The 26,179-nt window shown below is 34.5% G+C and overlaps 1 protein-coding gene across 1 annotated transcript in view; it reads right to left on the bottom strand.

Annotated features, from left to right (window-relative positions):
- Positions 1-26,179, bottom strand: part of SPATA1 (spermatogenesis associated 1) — a 56,889-nt gene that overhangs the window by 12,357 nt on the left and 18,353 nt on the right. Inside the window, exons 5-12 of the mRNA XM_055380474.2 lie at positions 24,878-24,931; positions 24,551-24,782; positions 17,227-17,324; positions 10,336-10,438; positions 8,629-8,754; positions 5,449-5,627; positions 3,883-3,981; positions 1,296-1,384 (exon numbers count right to left, since the gene is read on the bottom strand). Of these exons, the coding sequence (XP_055236449.2) occupies positions 1,319-1,384; positions 3,883-3,981; positions 5,449-5,627; positions 8,629-8,754; positions 10,336-10,438; positions 17,227-17,324; positions 24,551-24,782; positions 24,878-24,931 (957 nt within the window). The 3' untranslated portion in view covers positions 1,296-1,318. The remainder of the gene's footprint in view (positions 1-1,295; positions 1,385-3,882; positions 3,982-5,448; positions 5,628-8,628; positions 8,755-10,335; positions 10,439-17,226; positions 17,325-24,550; positions 24,783-24,877; positions 24,932-26,179) is intronic.

Below are 26,179 nucleotides of genomic sequence, written 5' to 3' on the forward strand. Positions count from 1 at the left end.
GAGAATTAAAAAGAATCCAGAAGATTAAATGTATTCACAAAATAGAAGAATGTAACAGTAATATTTTGAATTGGTAAGTTAGAACTACCTAATATTTTCCAACTACATTATTTTTATGAAGTTCATTTGTAAAATTTTTAATAATAGGAATAACTTGCAGTTGAACTTGATTCTGTTCACTGTCACACTTCTAATTATTCATTTCTTCATTTATGGACATATATAATTTATTTCTGGGCTAGCTTGCTTACATGGTTAAATTTTTCTTTCTACATCTGCAATCTATCTTTTTTATTTTTATTTTTTGTAGAGACAGGGTCTCGCTATGTTGTCCAGATGGGTCTCCAACTCCTGGGCTCAAGCACTCCTCCTGCCTTGGCTTCCTAAACAGCTGGGATTACAGGCATGAGCTGCATTGTGCTTTTAATGATCTAAAGACACTGATTAGCTTCTCAACTAGTTCTCTTTCTAAAAGATCAATTTTATACAAATAAGTTTTCTAAATGTAATAAAGTCTGTTTTCTTTCTCCAGGGAATTAAGAACAACATTGTGCTGCCCTTATTAGTTCCTAATTACAGATTAAAAATCTGTATCTTTGAACTCTAGATTTACATAAATCCTGGCTTCCCTGCACATTTTGCCCCTGTAAATTGGAATACATGATGATTGAACCATCTGTTATGAGAATATTACATTTCCTATTTACACAATTGTTTGTGACAGAGTAAAATCAACCATTTTCATAGTATATGTTGGATCACTGTTGTCTTCATATTTCTAAAATAAATCAATTAAAAATTTTAAATTCTTAGATGCTTATCTCTATCATAGCTCAGAATGCAACTTCAATACCCCCATTCTTTTATATTTCCAGATTTCTTTTAATTAAGATATAATGAACAAATTAAGTTAAATGGTCTGTATTTTCATGCAAATATATTAGTATTCATTAATATACATTTATTCTTTGCAAATAGATTTTATAGTTATATTAGCTCTTAAATTGTTAAATAAATTATTGAATTTTATTATTAAATTATTAAAATGAAAATTATAAAATTAGCACTGTAAAATAATATGTAAAGGACTTGAAATGTTAAAAATAACCAGTCATCATTTTGCTTTATATTACATCTAATATTTCCTGAAACATTTTGTAATACCCACATGGAAAGTGGAGAAAGAGAAACCTTGTGCTTTTTATAAAACATTGCCAAGGAGAATAATGGTTAAACAAATCTGTTCAAATACATATTTAAATTTTTTTACAAATAAAAGTTTTAAATTAACGTACCTAATTGAGATTGTAGAGATGTATTATTTTTTTTTCTGTGCCAGTTCAGTTTTCAATGTTCGTAAATCTGAAACTGCTTGTTTTCTCATCTATAAAAAGAATTACTTTTCAAAAATGAACTTCATCATACCCTTCTAAAAGTACATCATAGTTGTCATGTAAACAGGGTTTTTGTAACCGCTTTAACTGTCTTCTCTCATTTGGCTTCAGTGCTTTCAACTCCCACTGGATTACTACAGTAAATGTGTAGATTATGAATGCTGTTTAATAAGCATGCTTATCTACTGGTGAGATATGCTATAAGGTAACCTAGTTTATGAGTAGATAGGGACAATACAATTGAACTGTTCTAAAAACTAGAGTGAGAAAGAATTTTATGTTTTGCTTAAACTTCAAAACCTGTTGTTCTCAATGTGTAAAGAAAATAGTGAAAACAACAAGAAAACAAAATACAAAAAAACCCCTTAATTCCTAGCCCTTAGGAACTGAATAGATATTTCAGAAATATAGTGTTTACTCTGTGGCAAGCACTCTTCTAAGTGTATTAGTCTCTTATTTTTTTTTCAAAAATTTTACAGAATCAGATACTAGTATTTATCCCCATTTTACAGTTGAAATGGAGACCTTTAGAGGCTAAGTAACTTGCTCAAGATAAAAAACTAGTAAGTGAAGTGGGTACAGCCAGGATTCAAATTCAAACCACCTGGTACCAGAGCCCTTACTATTCCAAGTGTTGTCTGTGGACAGCAGCATTAGCATCAGTTGGGAGCTTGTTAGGTAGGAAGAATCTCAGGCTGCACCCAGACCTACTGAGTCAGATCCTGCATTTTTAAACAGGATCCTCAGATGATATATTAAACTTTGAGAAGCACTACTTATGCTATACTATCTCGAATGAATATGGTTGCAAGAGACTCAGGCTGGGTTTTTTTTTTTTTTGTCCCTTAGTTCTGAATCTTAAAGGTAGTGCTGTTTTGGGGAGATCATTCAGAAATCAATAAAACTTCTTAAATAATGTCTGTTATGTGTCAATCAGGCACTACGGTTAAATACAGGATTTTTCCCCCCAGCCTATAAGCTGAAAACTTTGTTCTCTTTTTTTCCCTCTTATTCCACTTGTCCTTACTGTTTTTGTATGAACAATTCTAATTTGAGTTCAAACCATGAGTGACATTTGTAATGTTAAAATATACAAAGATTACAAGTAATGCGCATGCTTTCCAGAAGAAAACAGCATGAGGGGAGTCATAATCCAAGCCTCTGGGGGCATTTTTATTACTCCTTCCTACTACCCAATTATTAAGTGTACAAGTTTACATATTGGCTTTATCTCCATATATTGAATAGACAGTTTTCCTTCATTGAACAAATTATTTTTTGAGTGCATATTTAACTGATATTTTGTTAAAAATTATCCTCTGCTCTTTTCCTTTTCTATTTTAAGTTTTAAGCTTCTCGGTGCCAAAGCAGGGCTTATTTAGCCTCGAGAATGCTGCTTGTAAAAAGAATCTAGAACTGCACTGTCCAGTATAGTAGAAGCCAGTTGCCATATGTAACTACTAAACTTAAATTAACTAAAATTAAATAAAATTTAAAATTCAGTTCCTCAGTCACACAAACTACATTTCAAGTGCTCAATATCAATAGGTGGCTAGTGGGTACCAATCTGACAGTGCAGGCATAGAACATTTCTATCATCACGTAAGTTCTGTTGGACAGTGCTAATTCTATTTTTTTATTTTTAAATTTATTTTTATTTTTATCTGAAACCGAGGACAGTACTGATTTTCTTTTTTCTTTTTCAAATTTTTTTAAAAGGAGCTAATTCTAGAATGCAGTCATTATTCTGTGTCATAAAGCTGTTTCTGATAAAGAAATGAGGGCATTCATATAATTATCATTCTCATTTTCCTGCCTTGCTATGGGTACTTGTATGAAAATGTATAATCTTCTGTTTTCTGTTCAACAAAAAAGCTTTTTAATACATATGTACTTCACAGATAATTTCTATGATGTAATTAGTTGTACACAGTTCTCACCAAATAGAGCATGCCCAGAAGCCTCTACTAAGCATCTGCTATACAAAAGGTCCCATGGGAGAAACAAAGTTAACTAAGGCATAGTCTCTGCCAGGAAGGAAACGTAACATCTAGTAGAAGACACATTATTCATATTTAAATAATAGAATACATATGAAAATAACCAGAAAAAATGAAACGATTACCCATGAAAAATTGTCAGTTCAGAGGAGAGCTCAGTGGTTTATCAGACTTAATAATTCTAATACAGGAAAACTACTTAAAAATTTTTTTGAGAATATATTGACTCACAGGTTCCTTTTCCTTTAATTCTTCCTAGTACAATTTTACTAAATTTTACTTTGGCTTTATTATATCATGCATCTTTTCACAGGTTTAGTTTTTCTTCTTGCATTTTTTTTCACCTATGCTCTTTACTGTTAAGGTAACAATTTTAATACAATCAATCCTGGCTACCCTTATATTATTGACACCCAAAGTTAAAACACCAAAATATTTTATTTCAAGATAAATGTTATAATGATCTGATTAGGAAAAATGTAAATTACCTTAACTTCTACTATGAGTTTCATTTTGTCAGTATCCAGTTTTCTCTTAAGCTGGTCAATTGCATGCTGTACCTCAGTGATCTGGATTATTAGGTAATTCTGTGTGGATAGATAGACATTTATTTAGTATAACATATAAACATTTTTATTTTTAACTGCCTTGTGAACATAAACTATGAAATGATAAAGATCAAAAGAGTAAATCATGAAAATAACCTATTCCGTAAAGTAAACTAAATTGCTTTGGAGAAATTACTGTTTGTTTCTGTTGATTTCTTGCATTTTAAGGAACACTTTCTCTAAAGTTACCATTAAATTAGCACCGTAAAAACCAACAACTATTACTATGAAAGGAATAATATCTTAGTTATTAGCAAGACTTTAAAATTGTCATAATGCTTTATCAGCTGAATCAGATTAGAATTATTTTAAAATACTTAATAATATGATACTATATTTTATATGCAAAAACTAATTTAATACAAGAAAACCTATTTAAAATAAGAAGACTTTTTGGTTTTTGTCCAGAAGAGTTTATGAGTTATAGTGGTCCTCGCTAAAGAAGTTATTTAAGAGTTTTAAACTGGTTTTGTGAAAAAATTCTTATATTGAACTGATTAAACAGTAAGATAAAGTATAAGCTATGCTAAAAAAAAAAGTACCAACTACTATGGACAAACCATTACTTAAGCCTATTTGGATTTTATATTAAATTTATTTAAAATAATAAACTTTTAATATTTCATCTTGTCTAAAGTTAAATCCTTACTTTTAATCATAGTTAACATATTTTAAAATTACTTTTGGATAAGTGGGATTGATCCAACCCAAATCAAATTGTTAAATGCCCTCTTGAATTTTTTTGTCTGTTATTTAATTATATGGTGGAATTAATAGTAAAATAAACTTCATGTCTCTGATTCAAGGCTGTGTCAAAAAAAAGAACTGATGAAAATTTCATAATTTCTTTAAATTCCTGGGTGTTATAAGCCCTCCCGCCACCACCACCAAATAACAGGACTATAGCAGACACTGTTTGTCCCCTGCCCTACTTCATCAGGTATTTGCCTCTTTCCCATAGAGTCAGGAAATGGACCCTGTCCCAGGTACAGAGGTAAATCCTAATTAGTCTGTAAGTCAGTCAGCATATAGCATTCCTTGGCAACTATTTCTTATCCAGGGGTAGGCCTAGTTGATCCCTTACCTAGGATAAAGGGAAAGATTTATATATTCCATGATTCAGAGAGAGGTTTCTCCCTGTTTGGGGATATAAAGCCCTACTTGCCACTGACCACTCTATTGCTACTATTAGAAGCAGTCTTACAATGAAATTAACACTGAAAATAACAGGAAGGAAATATCAGACCCCTTAAAGGCAACATTAAGCTGCTGACTGTATCTCCTCAGCAATGCTCCTCCTATTACCTAAGGTCATGAGTTTTTTTATTGTTTTAAGCAAGTTTAAGTCAAAGTTAGCCTAATGCATCTTGTGATACTACTAGCACTTATAAAGCATGTGTTTTGAACAGAACTTCTCTAACGGAAGGGGGACACATTTAGTAATACCTTGGAGTCTGTGATGTTTGCCAGATTCTTTGGTCTCATCTTGATCTCCCTGGCTTCAAGTTGCATGAGCAGTTTTTTATAGTAGAGTTCCAAATCTTCTCGAAGTTTTGTTAAAACCGCCTCCATTGATGCTGTAACTTTCTTTGTTTCCAAGTATTTTTTCTTCCAACCTTCGTAGGCTATTAAAAAAAAAAAAAAAAAAAGGAAAGGCCTTCGTTTGAGTATTAAAGGATTCAACTTTTCATCCTGGAAAGGATCCTAGAGCTAATGTCAATTTAAACCATTTTCCTCTTTCTCTCCTCTTCTCCTTTTTCTATATACTGAGGTCATTAGACCTGAGGAAGAAATGTTTTTTGGATTATAAGAGAACTTGTATAGAAATATAGTAATATATATATATATTTTATAGTAATATACATTACTATAAAAGTAATATATCTAAAAGTAATACATTGAATAGTAATATATATTATAAAAGCAATATATATACTTGTTATATATAGTAATCTATAACGTATATAAAACTATAACATATATACATATAACATATATAACTATAAAAGTAATATATATATGTTACTTTTTCCCATGATTATGGAAAACTAATCCAAAATTAATCGTTAGAAATTAAACACTACCAGTTTAACAAATTGCATTGATACCAATGAGATTCTAAATACAAACTTAATAGGAACACAAACTATACGCCAGTATACCGGAATTTGTTTAGTTTCTTTATCATAGAAACAAAAATCTCAAATTTAAAAATTCTACTTTATAGGGTGATTTAATTAAAATTATATAGCTACATGGAACTTTAGCTCAAGATTTTGGATATTTATCTCACGCTCTATTATCCAATCCCTTAGCAACTTCTACCGGTATTACTGCCAAAATACTTCTAGCATCTAGCACATTCCACCTTCTTCAATGCTACATCCTTAGTCAATATCATCTTTTACCAAGAAGTCTGCATTCTCTTTCTAACTGGTCTGTCTGCTTTCATTCTTGCCCCTGTACAGGGTATTCTATACAGCAGTCATTCTGATCTTTCTAAAATATTTTTTAAAATCATATAAATCCCTAGCTCAAAATCCTCTAGTGGCTTCCTACCTTGCTTAGAATAAAATCCAAAATCTTTGATTTGGCCCATTTATTCCTTGCTGACCTTTCTGATTTTATCCCCCTCTGCATTCTTCCTTACATAGTGTTTCAGTAGCACTGGTCTTATTTCAGGCCCTTAATACCACAATGTCATTCTTATTTCTTGACCTTGATATTTAGTGTTCCCTTTCTGCCTGCCTCCCTATTAATCAAATCTTAATCTTCTCAGAGATACTTTCTCTGAAAATTCTACCTAAAGCATCTCTTCCCTGCCTCATCACTCTTTACTATGCTCTTTTTAATTGAATTCTCAGCTCTGATCAAAGCTGATATTGTCTTACTTATTTGTTTATTGTCTGTCTCTTCCCATAGGGAAGCAAGCTCCTTATGGGCATGGCCATGTCTGTCTTGTTCACTGCTGTATCCCCAGCATTTAAAAGAGTGCCCGGCACATAGTAGGCTCAATAAATATTTTATGGCCAATACATACCTTTTATCTTGAAATATTCCTGTTGAAATAGGAAGTGATGGATCATTCCCATTTCATAAACAGAAAGGGTGAGGCACAAAGAGGGGAAGTAACTTGTCTAAGTAAAAGATAGATCTGGTGTTACAATACTGGTCCTGTGATTTTCAGTCCATTGTTCAAATCTGTCTGATAAAATTGCTTTTTTAACATTACCACAAGGCTGACTCATTGCCACCACTTTCAGCATAACACAGTGTAAAGCAGAATCTTGAGAAATATCTCCTGACATTGTCTATAACCTTCAATCAGTTCTAGTGCTGAAACAATTTTGCTGTAAATTGAGAATCCTAAAACCACTTAATTCCATAGATACCTTTTATCCTTATAATCCTCAAACACAACCCAAAACGGAGGCCTCTCAAATAATTTAGCAACTCTCAAGCCACCATCATGTACTGTCTTCATCCTGCCTCATCAGTCTACCAGTCCTAACAACACTGTTTCTAATTGTACTGCGAGAAAACTTACTTAACTTCCCTCATTCATTCACTTTTAAAAGCAAGGCACACACACACACATATCAAAAAATTAAGTACAGAAGAGTCCAAGGGACTCAAAGTGGGCTTCTACAGTAAGTGATATATAAGGTGATCTTGACTGACTAATAGGAAATAGGCAGGTAAACTGGGAAGAGGGTACCTCAAGGTAAGAGGAGAAGTAGATGGCAGAGGGAAAAGCATGCCCGAAGACCTAGAACCAAGAGTGTACTTCAGATCCTAGCATATCCAACACTTTTCCTGGAAGCCTCTCTTGATCTCTTCCATCTAATTTAGGTGTTCTCCCTTTGTATTCCTATCCATAGAACTTTGTAATTCCTTTATCATAGTTTTCATCAAGTTTTTTTTTTTTTTTTTGAGGCAGAGTCTTGCTTTGTCACCCATGCTGGAGTGCAGTGGCACAATCTCAGCTCACTGCAACTTCCGCCTCTGGATTCAAGCCATTCTCCTGCCTTAGCCTCTGCAGTCACTGGGGCTACAGGTGCCCACCACCACACCTGGCTAGGCTAATTTTTGTATTTTTAGTAGAGACGGAGTTTCGCCATGTTGGCCAGGCTGGTCTCGAACTCCTGACCTCAAATGATCCGCCTGCCTCGGCCTCCCAAAGTTCTGGGATTACAGGCATGAGCCACTGCGCTGGCAAGGATGTATCATTGATGCTTAACTTGCTTATCATTTCCCCACTGGACTGTAAGATCTATGTGGGCAGGGATAAGATTGTGTCTGTCTTAATAGTGTCTCCTAAGCCCCTAGAATAGTGGCCAGATTCAATAGGCATTTGATAAATGAATAGAAGAATTAATAAACAAGTTAATGAGTTTCAGTTATGAAAATATTTGAGTTTTAATTTTAAACCCTATGTAAAGCATTTATTCTATAGAGTTGCATAATAATTTCATGTTTTCTATATTGAACTTAATCATGTACCACTTAAACTAAAATAGTAAAACAGTAAATATTAATTATAACTTTATTATTTATTCTAAAAGGATCAATTCTGTAAAACTTAAGTTTTCTTTATAGTGATAAAAGGTATGTAATAAACTTTACCATGATATCGTTTTAATTTGCTTTGTTCAAATAGCTTTTCAACTGTTTTTACTAGTTCTTCTCTATTTCTTTCCAGATACCTTCTTTCTTCCTTTACTTGTTTCATTTGTTTGATAATCTTCTCTCCTAAAGAGATTATAAGTCATATTCATCAATGTCTCAAAGCTGAAAGATGGCTCATATCCTAAAATATGGAGTGTAAAACTTAAAAAATGTCTAAAGCAGCAAGAATAAATTTTATCCCAAACTGTTTTTCTTGCTACAGTATAGCATTTACCATGTGGAAAATGCAAAGGAGTCATTTCAGTTTCCAAGAGTGATATATAAGGGGATTTATAAAATAGTGTGTTTTTTCTGCATTTCATATATGTGTAGAAACTAGGTAAAGCTCAAGCAGTTATGCTGATATTCTTTGGTTTAACACTTTTGGTAAATTTATCTGGGATTCAAAATTATTGTACTTAAATCGTACATGGAAAATGTATATTTTAGGATTATATATATATGATATATATATATGATATATATATAAATATATATGATATATATAAATATATATGATATATATATAAATATATATGATATATATAAATATATATGATATATATATAAATATATATGATATATATATAAATATATATGATATATAAAAAATATATATATGATATATAAAAAAATATATATGATATATATAAAAATATATATGATATATATAAAAATATATATATAAATATATATGATATAAATATATATGATATATATATAAATATATATGATATATATATATATATATTTGAGATGGAGTCTCACTTTGTTGCTCAGGCTGGAGTGTAGTGGTGCGATACTGGCTCACTCCAACCTCTGTCTCCTGGGTTCAAGCGATTCTCCTGCCTCAGCCTTCTAAGTAGCTAGGACTATAAGCAGCTGCCACCATGCCTAATTTTTTTGTATTTTTTTGTATTTTTAGTAGAGATGGGGTTTCACCATGTTGGCCAGGCTGGTCTCGAACTCCTGATCTTGTGATCCACCCACCTCAGCCTCCCAAAGTGTGGGATTACAGGCATGAGCCACCATGCTTGGCCAGAATATATATTTTAAAATGAAATAATGTTGGTGACTAAACATATGTAGTAATAAATATAAAATCCCTGGGCCAAGTGCTGTGGCTCACACCTGTAATCCCAGCACTTTGGGAGGCCGAGATAGGTGGATCACTTGAGGCCAGGAGTTTGAGACCACCCTGGCCAACATGGTGAAATCCCGTCTCTACTAAAAATGCAAAAATTAGCCAGGCGTGGTGGTGCACGCCTGTAATCCCAGCTACTCGGGAGTCTGAGGCTGGAGAATTGCTTGAACCCGAGAGGCGGAGGTTGCAGTGAGCTGAGATCACGCCACTGCACTCTAGCCTGGGCAACAGAGTCAGACTCTGTCTAAAAAAAATAAAATAAAAATAAAATTCCTAGAATTTAACTTTTTTATTGTTGTAGAACATATTACATAACAAACTGTACCATTTAAAATATTTTTAAATGGTACAGTTCAGTGGCACAACATTCACATTGTTGTGAAACCATCACCACCACCCATCTCCAGAACTTATTTATCTTCTCAAACTGAAACTCTATACCCATTAAACAATAACTCCCCATTAACATTATTTACTTTACCTCACAGAATCATCTGAACTTACGATTGCACTATACTTACTTTCAGTTTGTAATAAAGATATATCAGTTATTCCTGAAGAAAGAACAGGTTGACAAGGAAGTGAAGGGTGATCTGGTAGGGTGATGTACTCTTTTTCAGCTATCTGTAAGCAAACATGAAAATGAGTAAGATCAGCTACACTGTCACATTCTTTTTTCACTTGCCTGTAGGTATTTGATAATGCAAACCAGAAATGCATTCTTTTTACTTAGTGGTGATGAACTCCAAATTTTGTATTTATAGCTGCAGATTCTCTCCCATGTTCTGGTCTCTGTATTCTATTACTTGGACATTATAAACAAGTACTTCAAACTTAAAATTTAAAAAAAATCTGTTATTTTTCTTTCTAAACATGATTTCCTTCCAAGATTTCTGGTCTCAGTTACCTGTTATGATAACTTTAAATATTTTCTAAGATGCCTATTAATTTTTTTTCATCTTGAGTCAATTTTGATTATATTTGCTTAGAAAATTGGTAGTTTTGTCACATGTCAAAATTTTAGCAGATAATTTTACATTTTATTCTAATATATCTTATCTCCTCTGTGTTTGTGTTTCTGTTGCCTTCATCTTTCCTAATTTTTGTGTTTCTACCTGATATGATTTGGATCTGTGTCCCCATCCAAATATCATGTCGAATTGTAATCCCTAAGTGTTGGAAGTGGGGCCTGGTGGGAGGTGATTGTATCATGGGGGCAGATTTCCCCATTGATACTGTTCTCCTGATAGTGAGTTTGTTCTTGTGAGATCTGATCATTTAAAAAGTGTGTGGCATCTCCCCCACTCCTTCCTCCTGCTCCAGCCTTGCTCCCCCTTTGCCTTCCACGGTGATTGAAAGCTCCCTGAGGCCTCCCCAGAAGCAGATGATGCCATGCTTCCTGTACAGCCTGCAGAACCATGAGCCAATTAAACCTCTTTTCTTTATAAATTACCCAGTCTCAGGTATTTTTTTATAGCAGTGTGAGAACAGACTAATATCTACCCTTTTCTGATGAATTACCTCAAGCCTTACCATGTTGATGTTTCTCCCACTATCACTTTATCGATCTTGAATTGTTTTCAATTATGCTTCGGTACCTCATTAGTTTTCACTTTTATCTTCATCAAGCTCTCACTTCTATTTTGTTTGTCTTACAGTTAGTCCCCGTTATTTGTAGCTTCACTTTCTGTGCTTTCAGTTACCCATGGTACAGTACAATAAGATACTTTTAGAGAGAGAGAGGCCACATTCACATAACTTTTATTATAGTATATTGTTATAATTGTTCTATTTTATTATTAGTTATTGTTTTTGTTATTGTTTACTGTGCCTACTTTATAAATTAAACTTTGTCATAGGTATATATGTACAGGAAAAAACACAGTATATATAGTATATATAGGGTTGAGTTCTATCTGTGTTTTCAGGCATCCACAGGGGGTCTTGGAACGACAGATAAAGGGCAGAGTACTGTATTATTTTTCTAGCTTATTTATTTTGTTATGTTATAAAGTTGAGTTCCCACAGGATAATGGCAGCCGCCTAAATTAGAATTGCTCCACAAATCTTCCAAACTACCATAAAAAGAAGCCAAGTAAAACCACCCAAATTTATGCCTACAACATAATTTGGGCACAGAATCCTTTACATATAAGTGAGGAAATAAAGACTACTAGATCAGAGTGTGGTCAGGAGTCCACATCTGAGCAGAGAGTCAGATATGGACTATGTGTCAGCACTGTACATAAATAATAGGAAACACCAATCACGAGTTAGCCTGGAAAGAGAGGGCTCTACCTGAAGTGGAAAAATAGAGCAAAGAAAAAAAACCTGGTAGATTCTATGAGGAATTCAAAAGAAAGGATTTGAAAAACACAGGGAGCCAGAGGCAGTAATCATGGGAAGACATAGCTTCTGGGAGAGAAGAAAATGCTTTGAAAGGGAGAGATGTCCTTGGGAGCCAGTTTGGTAAGAAAAAAGAAGAAAATGGCCAAGGCAAGAGCTCCACTGAACTAAGCTAGTGGAAAAGAATCCAAAGAAAACATACCCATTTCCCCAAAAGGCCCATTTACTTAAAAAAAGAAACATAAATAACTGCATTTCTTGGGAGGCCAAGGCGGGTGGATCACCTGAGGTCAGGAGTTCGAGACCAGCCCGGCCAACATGGTGAAACCCCGTCTCTACTAAAAATACAAAACTTAGCCAGGTGTGGTGTCGCACGCCTGTAATCCCAGCTACTCGGGAGGCAGGAGAATTGCTTGAACCTGGGAGACGGAGGTTGCAGGGAGCTGAGATCGTGCCATTGCAGTCAGGCCTGGGCGAGACAGCGAGACTCCATCTCAAGAAAAATGAAAATAAAACAACAACAACAAAAAACAAACAAACAAACAAACAAAAAAACCCCAAAAAACTGCATTTCACTACAGCAGCAGAAGAGGGTGCTCCTGATTTAAGAAACACAGTAAAGCCACCAAAACAACACTCCCTGTTCCTCTGTAAGAACACCTGTTATTACTGATAATGGAAAAATCCAACGCAAATAAACATGAACATCTATAAAATAATCTAGCACTCACGCAGTTACTTATGAAGAAAACCTCAAAACTGAGCAGTAAAATCAAAACAAACACGCCATGAAGCAGAGAAAAACTTAACAATGCTCCCAACATAGATTAAATATAATTAACTAAGCATTTGCAGATATTAATGAACACTATAAAACAGAAATTTTAAAATTTGTAATAAAAATGGAAAATAGGAAGGTGTGAAATGAAAATTGGCCAAACTCAAGAAATAAAGAAAAAGAAATTCTCTCAGAAATGAATAAATTAGCAGGTGTTCCAAGATGGAACATATATGACCAAAAATATAGTAAGAAAAACATAGAATAGAAATAAAAGGAGCCAAGAAAGTGAACCATAATGAAAAGAGTAAAATGGATCAGAATGAAAGTGGCAGATATAAAGGTAAAGAAGATCTAAGATAAGACTAATTGTTGCCCCTGAAAGAAAAACAAAACAAAACAATGAAACAGATCTATTTAAAATTATAATTTTAGAAAACATCCTTGAAATAAAACAATTTCTGATTTCTGATTTTCATATTGAAAGGGCCCACTGTGTACCTAGAAAAACCTGCTAAAACTATTACACATTAAAGGAATTCTCTGACCTTCCAGGCAAAAATACTCAAGTCAGTTTACAAAGAAAATCAAGTTGGCATCACACTTCTAAATTGTAACATATAAAGCAAGATATCAGTAGTGCAACGTTTACAAGAAACTCAAGGGAAATAAGCCAAGGATTTTATAGCCAGTCAAGCTATCCTTCAAGTAGTAAAGTATGAAGGCTCTAGAGCAGGAATTAGCACAGTTTTTCTGTAAAGGGCCAGAGAGTAAATAAATATGTGTGGGCCACATATGGTTTCTGTCATATATTCCTCTTTTTTTCAACTCTTTAAAAACATAAAACACCTTCCTAGCTCACAGGCCTTACTAAGCATGGTGCAGACCTTAGTCTGCCCATCCTTGCTCTACAGAAAGTTTTAAATGTGCAAGAACTAAGGGAATATTGTGCTTAGGATCTTTTCCTAGTATAGGCTGAGCATCTAACCAAGAAATCATTGAAAAATCTTCTGCAAAATAATTGGCAGTTAAGTGTTGAACATATTTAATTATAGCTCTGAGACTAAAACAAAAGTAAGGGTATAAGACTAAGTGAACGGTACAAAAAATTTATATTGTTTGACAAAGTAGAAATAACACAACTGAAAATAAACGAGAAGAAAAGGGAGGGAAAAAAGTGAAAGTAGAACAAGTTTTCTGATTGCCTCAAATATAACAAGGAGGAGTCAGAGCATAATTTTAGAGGCAGCAAACCAAAAGCAGAAGGACAAATTTTTAAAAAAGGAAAAAAGAGGGTCCAAAAATACTAGCTTAAGTGTATTACTATAAAGATAAATATTAGAACAAAAATAAAAATCTTTCTAAATACCAAGATGAAAAAAAACCCAAATAAATAGTAGAAGACACACAGTAAATATAAAATAAAATGACAAATCTGAGACTAAACATATCAGTCATATCAATTATATAAATGGACATGACTCATCTAACTAAATAAAAAAGACTTTCAGACTAGCTTACAAAGCAAAACCCAACTCTAGGCTGTACATAAGAGATACATCTAAAACAAAGTGACTCAGAAAGGCAGATAAAAAGGAGGGGAGTCGAGAATGGGAATATATCAAATAAATGCAAACAAAAAGAAAGCAGAGTATTTTGACATGCAGTAAGGAAGAATTCAGGCCAAAAAGGCATTAAATGAGCCGAAGAAAGATGCTTCATAATGCAAAAGTAATAATATTCACATAAGAACAACTTTGTGCCATATAACATATAGAAACACATAAAGCAGAAACCACAGGAGGTGTAAGCATAAATAGCAACACGGTAATAAAAGGAGATTCTAACATACCATTCTCAGTCCGAGACATAGAGAATGTGGAAAAAATTAAGAATATGGGATACTTAATGTATTCAGCAAGGTAAACCATAGACAAGCCACAAAGTAGAGGAAGATATTTGCAACACACATAAACATCAAAGGACTATCTTCCAGAGCATATTAAAAACTCCTACTAACCAGAAATAAATGGCAGACAACCCAATAGAAATACTTAAAACAGGTAATCCCCCCCCACAAAATGGTTATCAAAATGGGGTCCATACAATATAAGGGTAACCAGGGAAATTAAAAAATTCAAACCGCAGTTAAATAGCATTGAGCATCCACCAGAGTGCAAAACATTTTAAAGTATGAAGACAGTATGTATTATTGAGGATGTAGAGTAACAGGAAATGTCTTGGATTCCTAGTGGGAGCGTAAATTTGTATAATCATTTTGGAATACATTTTGGCATTATTTAAGTTATAGATAGGCATTTTCCAGCAATTCTACACATAAGTATATATTCCTCTCTTGTTTGTGTGTGCTGTTTATAATAGGTAAAATTTGGAAACAATAAAAGTATCCAGCAACAATATAACAACAATTATTTGCTGAAGATGGTATGCCTTTGCTCCCAAACCCAAGGGCTTAGAGCCGTGATTCTCCTACCAGGGCTTGTACAGACTCCATTCAGCGTTCCAATCTACTATACATCAAGCATCATTGGATAATCTGGACAGACATTAAAACACTAGTGGGCTGGGTGCAGTGGCTCATGCCTATAATCCCAACACTTTGGGAGGCTGAGGAGGGCCGATTGCTTGAGTCCAGGAATTGGAGACCAGCCTGGGCAACATGGAGAAACCCCAACTCTACAAAAAATACAAAAATTACCTGGGTGTGGTGGCATGTGTCTGTAGTCTCAGCTACTCAGGAGGCTAAGGTGGGAGGATGGATTGAGTCTGGGAGGTCAAGGCTGCAGTGAGCTGTGAACACTCCACTGCATTCCAGCCTGGGCAACAGAATGAGACCCTGTCTCAAAACAAAACCAAAACCAAAACCAATAACCCCCCAAGTGGCAGCATTGCTTGCAATCCCTCTGGGACCACCTTACGAGCCTTCTCTTGTTTAAGTCCCACTCAAAGTTGGCAGGCTTCTGATTCAGTTGGTTTAAATAAAAAATAGAGCAGCACATCCTAATGCAGTAAATCTCTCTACAAATCCCAAAAAAGGTCCACAAAGTGCTTTGTTTCATTCTCAATAGTAGCTGGGGCAAGGGGATACCTCAACATGTCGCAGACCATGGAGCTCCCTGAAATTTCTCTGAATTGATAGACTCCTAAATTTTCTTGCAGCTTATCTCCTACCCCCTAAGAAACATATGTCTTACCTAAGGTATCTAGATTATTTGGTATTTCCTGTTTATCAGGTCCAAGGGGATCATGATATGGTCAAGTTGCCTATAAACTAGATTACGACAAGGAGCCAAAATTGACACAGCCCTTAGGCAAAACAGTGAAGGTCTACTGCTATTCCTATTTGCTACTTTTGGTTTTCTCTGCTAATTGGGATGAAGAAAAAAGCATTTTCCAGATTAAGAATGGCGTAATAGGAGCATCAGGCTGTAATAATTTGTTCTAATAAAGAGACGATGTAAGGAGTAGCAGCTACAATTGTCACCACATGACACTAAGGCCCATTAATCTTCTCCACAGACCAACTAGGTGAGTTGAATGTGGCTATGACAGGAATAACCTTTTCTGCCATTTTCAAGTTTTGATCATGGCACAAAACCCACAATTCCTCCAGGAGGTTGGTAATGCTTTCTTTGGTTTACTATTTTGGTAATGAATAGGCCATTCCATCATATTTCACTTGGCCCTCTCTACTATAACATTCCTTATTGCCCATGCTGCAAGCGTCAGGGAGGCAGTATAAGGATTCTGCCATTTGCTGAGTAAGTCCTTCAAAGTACGCATTCATGAATTAAGGGAATGGCTACAGGGAGAATTTGCAAAGCCATTCAGCACACCAGAAGACTGATTTAGCTAAAACTTCACTTATTATCTGACCCCTCTAAACCTCCACCCTATTGGTGGAACACAGAGTTATTCAGGTCCCCAACGATCAGAATCACATCAAAGCCATTGCCATGAATCCTGAAAAGTATGGGTACCTCCCTTTCTCCATTGTAGTCATCTGGGTAAACAACCTCTCATCCCCTTAAGGAAGGTAAAGGAAATTTAGGAAGGTACGGAAATTTAGTCCATATTTGTGGCTGAGTGACAGGGTTTTTCCTCAAGGATACCTGGCCTCCCCTTCACTCAATAAGTTCTGGGTATGTAAACTGGCTAAGGTCTCGTAATTTAATAAGGGGATGTGAATCTTCACGTGGTTATTCAAGGTAGACGTCTATTTGTGAAGACTAAAAATAATTTTTGGTTATACAGACCAATAGCTTACTGGTAGCTTCAGTAAGCTATCCAATAGCTTATCCAATAGCTTATCCACTTCAGTCTCAGGAACATCATGATTAGTCTTAGGGACACCTTGGCAATTAACTATTGTCAAGGATTTCTTAATCATACATCCTTATGATCACTCTGGTACTGTTTTCTCTTATATAGTAAAATGCTGTAAACTGGCTTCTTCGGGGATACTGTCATCTCTAAAGAAATCAAGTAGGCCGGGCGTGGTGGCTCACGCCTGTAATTTCAGCACTTTGGGAGGCCGATGCAGGTGGATCACGAGGTCAGGAGTCCAAGACCAGCCTGGCCAAGATGGTGAAACTCTGTCTCTACTAAAACTACAAAAATTAGCTGGGCGCGGTGGCAGGTGCCTATAATCCCAGCTACTCGGCAGACTGAGGCAGGAGAATCGCTTGAACCTGGGTGGCAGAGGTTGCAGTGAGCTGAGATGGTGTCACTGCACTCCAGCCTAGGCAACAGAGTGAGACTTCGTCTCAAAAAAAAAAAAAAAGAAAAAACAAATCAAGTATAGTCCTATCTTCATTCCATGTGACACAAAACAGCCACTATAAGGTTTTTTAAAAGAATTCTGGGGTTGCCTTTCCAATATATTTCCCCAATGTCTGGTTAAAGAATTAAGTGGGCCGGGTGTGGTGACTCATGTCTGTAATCCTAGCACTTTGGGAGGCCGAGGAGGGCGGATCACGAGGTCAGGAGATCAAGACCATCCTGGCTAACACGGTGAAACACCGTCTGTACTAAAAATACAAAAAAATTAGCCAGGCGTGGTGGCGGGCACCTGTAGTCCCAACTACTCGGGAGGCTGAGGCAGGAGAATGGCGTGAACCCGGGGGGCGGAGCTTGCAGTGAGCGGACATAGCGCCACTGCACTCCAGCCTGGGCGACAGAGCGAGACTCCGTCTCAAAAGAAAAAAAAGTGGATGTAAATCTCCTCTTAACATTTTTATATCCCAGAGTCTTCGGATTTCTTGCTCTACTTTTTAACAAGAAATTCTTGGCATTCTAAATTTACTCAATATGAACCACCATATTGTCCAGGTTTCTGTCAGCCTCACTCAATTTAGCAAAATGTTTTTTACCACTCACAGTTGCTGGAGCTAGCACATTAAATCCAGAATCTCTGATAAGTGTATCCATATTATTAAACTTGAGCCAATTTAAAGTTATATTCTTTCATTCCTGCTCTGAATCTATTTCCAATAATATTTTTCTAAGTTTCTACTAGCACGAATTAACAAAATATTGCAGTTCTTTTGCAATAACCAGTCTGAGATTCTCATTTGTAAAAGTTTTTGGCCCATATCACACTTTCTGTACCAAATACTGAATCAGTTCAGTGCAGGTTTAAGCAGGAAGAAATGTAATAAAGGAAATTAAGTGTATCAGAAAGACTGGAGGAGCAGGTTCTAGGTTTGGTCTCCTAAAATGATGTTTCCATTAGTGAAATTACCATTGTTGAGGCCATCACCAGAACTATGCTGAAAGCAAGAAGCCATCATTATTATTGCCATTACAACTTCTCACACTCAGGAAGCTGGAGGAAAAAACACTTAATTCATAACAAAAATAGAAAGAAAGAGTAAAACTATTGTTATTCACAGATGACATGAATATGTACGTAGAAAGTCCTAAAGAATCTACAAAAAAAAACCTGATAGAACTAATTGAATTTAGCAAAATCTCAATAGATGAGTTCAATGTATAAAAATTAATTACATTTCTATAAACTAGCAACAATTAGAAAATAAAAATTTTAAAATACCATTCTATAGAAGCTTCAAAAATACCAAATATCTAAAAATAAATGTAATATTAAAAGATATAAGAGCAATACACTAAAACCACAGACACTGCTGAAAGAAACTAGTGACATAAATAGAGAAATATATTGTGTTCATAGATTAGAAGATTAAGTATAGTTAGGATGTAAGTTTTCCTCCCAAATTGACTGACAGATTCACGGTGATTTCACTCAAAATTCCAGTAGTCTTTTGGTAAGAAATTGACAAGCTGATTCTAAAATTTATATGAAAACACAAAGAATCTAGAATCACCAAAATGATCTTGAAAAAAAATTGACTTGGAAATCTTATGCTATCTGATAACAATAACTACTTATAAAGCCTCAGTAATGAAGATAATGTGGTATTGGCGTAAGGATTTTAAAAAATCATTGAGCAGAAAGGGAAGCTAGAAGTTGTCCTAGATCTTATAGAGTCAACTGGTTTTGAATAATGCAATAGGAAAAATAAAGTCTTAACAAATGGTGTAGGAGGTGGGTATCTGAGGATCTCAATTGAACCACAACCACAACCTCATTCTGTACATAAAATTTTGAGATTCGTGGTTCTCTTCAAATTACCTCTATTTAACAAAAATTATCACTGAGAATGCAAGAGAAAGGAGGTCCTGATTGTCTGAGGAGAAGGTATGACAGAGTTGTCTAGAAGAATAGTAATGGACCAAGAAAATGTAGTATATTTGTTGGCAGAATTAAAGACTCATTTGAAGTTTGTGATTTATTAACTATGGTTGGAATTTTGTCCAATGGGTATGAAAGACATAACCGTGGAAGAATTAATGTAACTTTCTGTGTTTTCATTTTCTCATCTGAAAATAGGGATAATAGTACCTCCACAAATAGTTGTTGAATTAAATGAATTAACATACATAAAGCATTTAGAATAGTGATTGGCTCAGTAAATGCTATCTAACTGGTTTTTGCTATGTTATTAGTAGTAGTATTTAGGTAGGTAGTTATTAAAATGGTTAAGACTGAACTCTGAAGCCAGTCTACACTATTTAGGATCTAAGCCCAGCTCTAGTACTTACTAACTATATAATATCACCTAGGAAAGCCATGGAACCTCTCTGTGCCTCAGTTTCCTCATCTGTAAAATGGGAATGATTACCATAACCTACCTCATGGAGTTTCCTTTATGGGGATTAAATGAGTCAGTATGTGTAAAATACTTAGAATAGTGCCTGGTAGTTGATGCTCATTGATAGCTATTATTTAAATTAGCATTGTTATCATTCTTAAGACTGTCCTAAATTCATCCTGCAAATATGTGCAAAATTCTCCTAGTCTTTCCATCATTTCTTGAGAATAAACTGGTAATGTGAATAGTGTTCATTAACTCGTTTAAACCAGTGCAATTCAAATTGGGTAACATATCCAAGGTCACACAGCTAGTAACTATAACATAAACAATTTACTACTATACTGCTTCTTAACACACTATATAATTCTGTTCTAAAGAGACAAGTTAATCAAGTACAGGTATTAATATATTAAATTACAAATTAGCTATGAAAGCTGCTAGTTAAGTATAGTTTGATGTACCTTTAAAACTAGTAATAAAATTTGAGAAGATAATCCAAAAAGGTGTTGGTGGATAACTTTTCCCCCATCTCATTTGGGCATATTGTTACCTTATTTATAAAAACAGAAAAATTGGACTACTATTGATTATGTTGATATTAGAAGTATGTTTCTGGAAAACTGAGACATTTTAATCTGCAGTTTCAGTTTAATCTTAGTAAAAATATTATGATGTTGCAATACCATGTTTAAACAAAAAATTTTAAATAGTACCTGATTGTCCTGTCTTCTACTGATAGATCAAAGTGTTTTCTAACAAACTGGGATATCTTCCAGGTTCCTCCTTGAACAAAGTTACACTAATTGGTCTGTGGATTGTTCCATCAGCCTCATTAAACATACAAAATTATATGTTGCACTGGCAACAGAGCGAGACTCCGTCTCAAAAAAAAAAAAAAAAAAAAAAGGCTTATTACCTGCATTCTTCCCAAACTTTATTATTTATTATAAATTTATTCTCTAAAATGTCACGTTTCAGAAGGGATAGCATCTTTTATCATTTTTGTACCATTACAGTTACTAAGAACACAGTAATTGATTATATATTATTTAATCATTGATGTTAAGACAGTTATTAATTTTCAACAAATATTTATTCAGGACTGTGGTCTAGGCACTGTGTTTGACTCTGAGTAAGCAGCAATAAATCCTTGTCCTAAAAAGAGTTTATAATATTTATAAAAATTTTTAAAAACTGGATTTCTTTCCAACAAAATGACAAACCACAGAGGAAACAAAAGCTCAAATCAAAACTATCGAAAAGAATTACTTATATTTGTTTGTGTGGTGATTTACAGATACAAAGCAGTTTCACATATGATATCCAATTTTGAACCTCACAATAAAGAATAATAATATTGAATGGGAAATCACCCTGCCAGATGTATAAAAAATATTAATGTCAGTACTAGTTCAGAAAATGGATAAAGTCTGAAAGTGGTCATGTATGTATAAGAATATATATATGAAAAAATATATATATAGTGTGGTAAAGGTGCCATTTGAAATCAGTGGGGAGGGAATGAATGATATTTTGGGATAACTGGAAATGCATTTGGAGGAAATCTATACTACCTCACTCTTTATTTTTTCCAAAATGTGGAGCAGAGAAACAAGGAGACAGAAAATATATGACATAATGGCAAGATTATGGTTCAACAGGAACTTTTAGACATTGCTGCTGGGTACTACCACTTTGGAAAACACATGGATGTTGTTTAGTGAAGTTGAACATGTACATGAACACGAACAATGAACAATGCCAATTCTCTTGCACATGCACATTTAGGACTTGTGTACAGAAATGTACATAACAGGATATTTGTAATAGTCCCAAGCTGCAAACAAACCAAATGTCCATCAGCCATAGAATAGACAAATAAATTGTAATGTAAATAAATTGTATGAGTATAAAATGGAATAGCACAACAATGAAAATAAATAGGTATGGTTGACCCTTACAATGTTGAGTAAGAGAAGCGAGTCCAAAATGATATACATAAATAAAATTCAAAACACACATAACTAAACTATATTATCAGGGATATATATCTCAGTTGTAAAACTACAAGGAATTCCTATGATCAAAAGAATCATAGAGTAAAAAGACAAACCACAAATTAAAGTTAAGAAAATAAATCAAAATAAGTACTACTACCAGCAATAAAGAGAAACATTACATGATATAGGGGTCAGTTTATCAAGAAGACATAATAATCCTAAATGTGCATGCACCTAATAACAGAGCTTCAAAATACAGAAAGCAAAAGTAAAGCAAGAAAACAACTACCACAAATATCAAAGTAGTAGTTATCTCTACTGGAGAAGGAAGAAGTGTGACCAGAGAAAAACATACAAGGTTTACAAGGTTGTTACCTTAGAAACAGCAGTTAAATTTCTAAAAATAATAATAGGACAAATGCATGAAACTGCATTTAGAAAAATGTTGCTCTGGCCTGGAGCGGTGGCTCACGCCTGTAATCCTAGCACTTTGAGAGGCCAAGGTGGGTGGATTACCTGAGGTCAGGAGTTCGAGACCACCCTGGCCAACATGGTGAAACCCTGCCTCTACTAAAAATACAAAAATTAGCTGGACATGGTGGTGTGCACCTGTAGTCCCAGGTACTTAGGGAGGCTGAGGCAGGAGATTTGCTTAAACCTGGGAGGCAGAGGCTGCAGTGAGCCGAGATTGTGCCACTGCACTCCAGCCTGGGCAACAGAGCAAGACTCCATCTCAAAAAGAAAAAAAAAATGTTGCTCATTGCACTATACATGATAGCAAAAACATTAATAAAGGGTTGGGGAAGTAAATTATGACACAGGGAATTCTATAATGACACAGATCTATATTTATTAATATGAAATGTTTATATTTTAATATAAGAGGCTTTAAGAGTCTGTATGTATCTTCATTTCTGAAAAGTAAAAATATATATTATTTATATATAAGAACTAAAAAATAATAACTGGAAGAATATACATCAGAATTCTAAGTAGTAGTAATCTCTGAGTAGTAAAATTATTGTCAGTCTTTATTTTCTTCTTTACATTTATTAGTAAAAGTATACTTTATACTTATTTTCTTCCTAATACTTACTGATGTTTCTAGAACTTTTAAAAATGAGCACACACTGGCCTCTCATTTAAAGCATACAAATAAAGCTGACTACAGTCTAAGAATCAATAGGAAAAAAATTAGTTTAACTTTTAACTTTTTTACCATATTACATTAAAAAATAAACTGTGAAGGAAAAGCAGATATACTAAACATTTACAAATGAAATGCATCCCCCAGATGTTGACTAAAGACAACATCTATTAAAGCTGTAGAATATAGTAGTTCTTAATCAGTTACATTTCTTGTATTCTAAATTTATTCTAATCCCAACAATGTTCCAAAGTTAGTACCTGCTTTCATCTTAGGTGCATTTAATATTTACTGTTTATTACTTGACACCCGTTAGATGCTCAGTGAGTTTAATTTTTATTTAAACATTTTAAATTACCTATCTTTTTTTCCTATTGATTCTTAGACTGTAGTTAGCTTTATTTATGTATTTATGAGTTTAATTTTTATTTAAAAATTTTAAATTACCTATCTTTTTTTTTTTTTTTTTTTGAGACAAAGTCTTGCTCTGTCACCCAGACTGGAGGGTGATAGTGCCATCTCAGCTCACTGCAACCTCCCCATCCCTGGCTCAAGCAATCCTCCCGCTTCAGTCTCCTGAGTAGCTGGGACTACAGGCATGTGCCACCAGACCTGGCTAACTTTTGTGTTTTTTCGTAGAGACAGGGTCTTGCCATGTTGCCCAAGCTGGTCTCAAACTCCTGGGCTCAAGTGATCCACCCACCTTGGCCTCCTAAAGTGCTTATTACAGATATAAGCCACCACTCCTGGCCCCTTATCACTTTTGAAGAATCGAGTTATTAGTAATTATTAGTAAATTGATAGGTGTAATCAGATAAAAATTTTAAAATTCTGTGAAATACGTATGTTCCCCAACATTAAAGTTTTTTTGTTGTTGTTGTTTGTTTTGGTTTGATACTGTTTTCCTGATCCTTCTGGTCTCTGAGTAATACCAAAGTTTTATGCAGTCACCTTTCCTTTCTCTTCCCCTGTAGCTTTACTTTTATCTAAAACTATTTTATTAAAAAACAAGTAAAGGTGGTGATGTTCATTTAAGTGCTGTAACTATTTTGATTTTGTTTTTATTTTAACATAGTACTTAAATTATTTTCTTTTCCTCCCATCTAGCAAAAATATTTTTTTAGAAATCCCCAAGTGGAATTGTAGCTTTCTTTTTAAACTGCCTATATTTGTAAGGCTAGGTTTGCTTAGGGTTTGCTTACAGACTTGACTGCTAAAATGTACTATAATAGCCTCTTTCTTTTTCCCATTCCAGTTTAAAATCACCTTCTTCCTGATTCTTGTTAGGAAGCTCTTTCAAAGTGTTTTCTAACAAACTGGGATCTCTTCCAGGTTCCTCCTTGAACAAAGTTACACTAATTGGTCTGTGGATTGTTCCATCAGCCTCATTAACACCATTATTAGTCTGCCGCTCATCTAAAATAACTGTTGATGATGGTGAATAAACATTTCCTAAATGGTCCATTACAGGAAGCAAATATAATTCTGGTTGAAGAGCCTAAAACATATAGGAAATTTTAAAAGTTAGTTTGCAATTAAAAGCAGTGCTCTAAGTTAAAAATTAGCATAAGTTTAAAATGTCACATTACATACATATGGAGGAGCAAATGATTTGAGTTTCAGTTCTGATTCTTGCTTTTCCTTCACCTAGAAATAAGTAATGAGAAAAAAATTAAAGCTTTTGCTACATTTTTTTCAATTATTTTTACCTCTACTTTTTTTGCAGAAGGCATGTATTTGTGGCAAATATAAAAATCAAATTTAAAAGCTATGGCTAGATTCTAGAAATGTAGAATATAATGTTACTTTTATTCACTGTACCAAACATAATAGAAATTCTATTCATTTATTAATAATAACTATGCCTATCACTTAAATGGACTTACTATGTCCCTGGCACTATTTTAAGTGCTTTACACTTAGTAAAGATTGTATACCTAGGAAATTTTCAAGTTGGGATTCAAAACCAGGTCATCTGACCCCAGAGTCCAACTTAGTAAACTTTATTTTATTTCCTACATATTCAACCCATAGAGTTCATTTGTTATTTATCTATTTATTTAACAAATATTGGGGGACTGGGCATGGTGACTCATGCCTGTAACCTCAGCACTTTGGGAGGCCAAGTTGGGCAGATTACTTGAGGTCAGGAGTTTGAGGCCAGCCTGGCCAACATGGTGAAACCCCATCTCTACTAAAAACACAAAAATTAGCCAGGTGTGGTGGCTCCCCCAGCTACTCGGGAGGCTGAGGCAGGAGAATCGCTTGAACCTGGGAGGTGGAGGCTGCAGTGAGCTGAGAGTGCACCACTGCACTCCAGCCTGGGCAACAGAGGGAGACTCTGTCTCAAAAACAAAACAAAACAAAACACAAATACTGAGGGCATACTATCTGTCAGGCAGTGTTCTACATGGTATGGATACAATGATAAATAAGGCAAAATCTCTGCTTTCATGGAGGTTATATTCTACTTGGGAAAGCAGATATTAAATAAATAAATAAACTCAATTTAGGATGGTGATACGTGTTTTATGAAAAGAAAACAGTGATGTAATAAAGAGTAACTTGAAGAAAGGTCAGGGAAGGCCTGTTAGAAAAGATAATACTTGAGCTAAGTCCTGAATTATGAAAAGAAACAGCCAGCTATGTGAAAATCAGGGAGAAGTGATTTCTAGGCAAGTGCAAGGACCAAAAATCAGAAATGAGTCTGCCATATTTGAGAACCAAAGGAAGATTTTTTTTAGCTGAAGTATGAAACCAAGGAGAAAATGGTCATAGATAAAATTTGAGAGGCAGCTTGTTCCTTAGGCCCTTATTATCTCTTGCCTGAACCACTGTAAAACTTTCTTACTGAAATTCCTGCCTCCTCACTTCAATCCATCCTTCTCAGTGAGG

This window comes from Gorilla gorilla, chromosome 1 (assembly GCF_029281585.2).
Source record: "Gorilla gorilla gorilla isolate KB3781 chromosome 1, NHGRI_mGorGor1-v2.1_pri, whole genome shotgun sequence".
Taxonomy (NCBI): domain Eukaryota; kingdom Metazoa; phylum Chordata; class Mammalia; order Primates; family Hominidae; genus Gorilla; species Gorilla gorilla.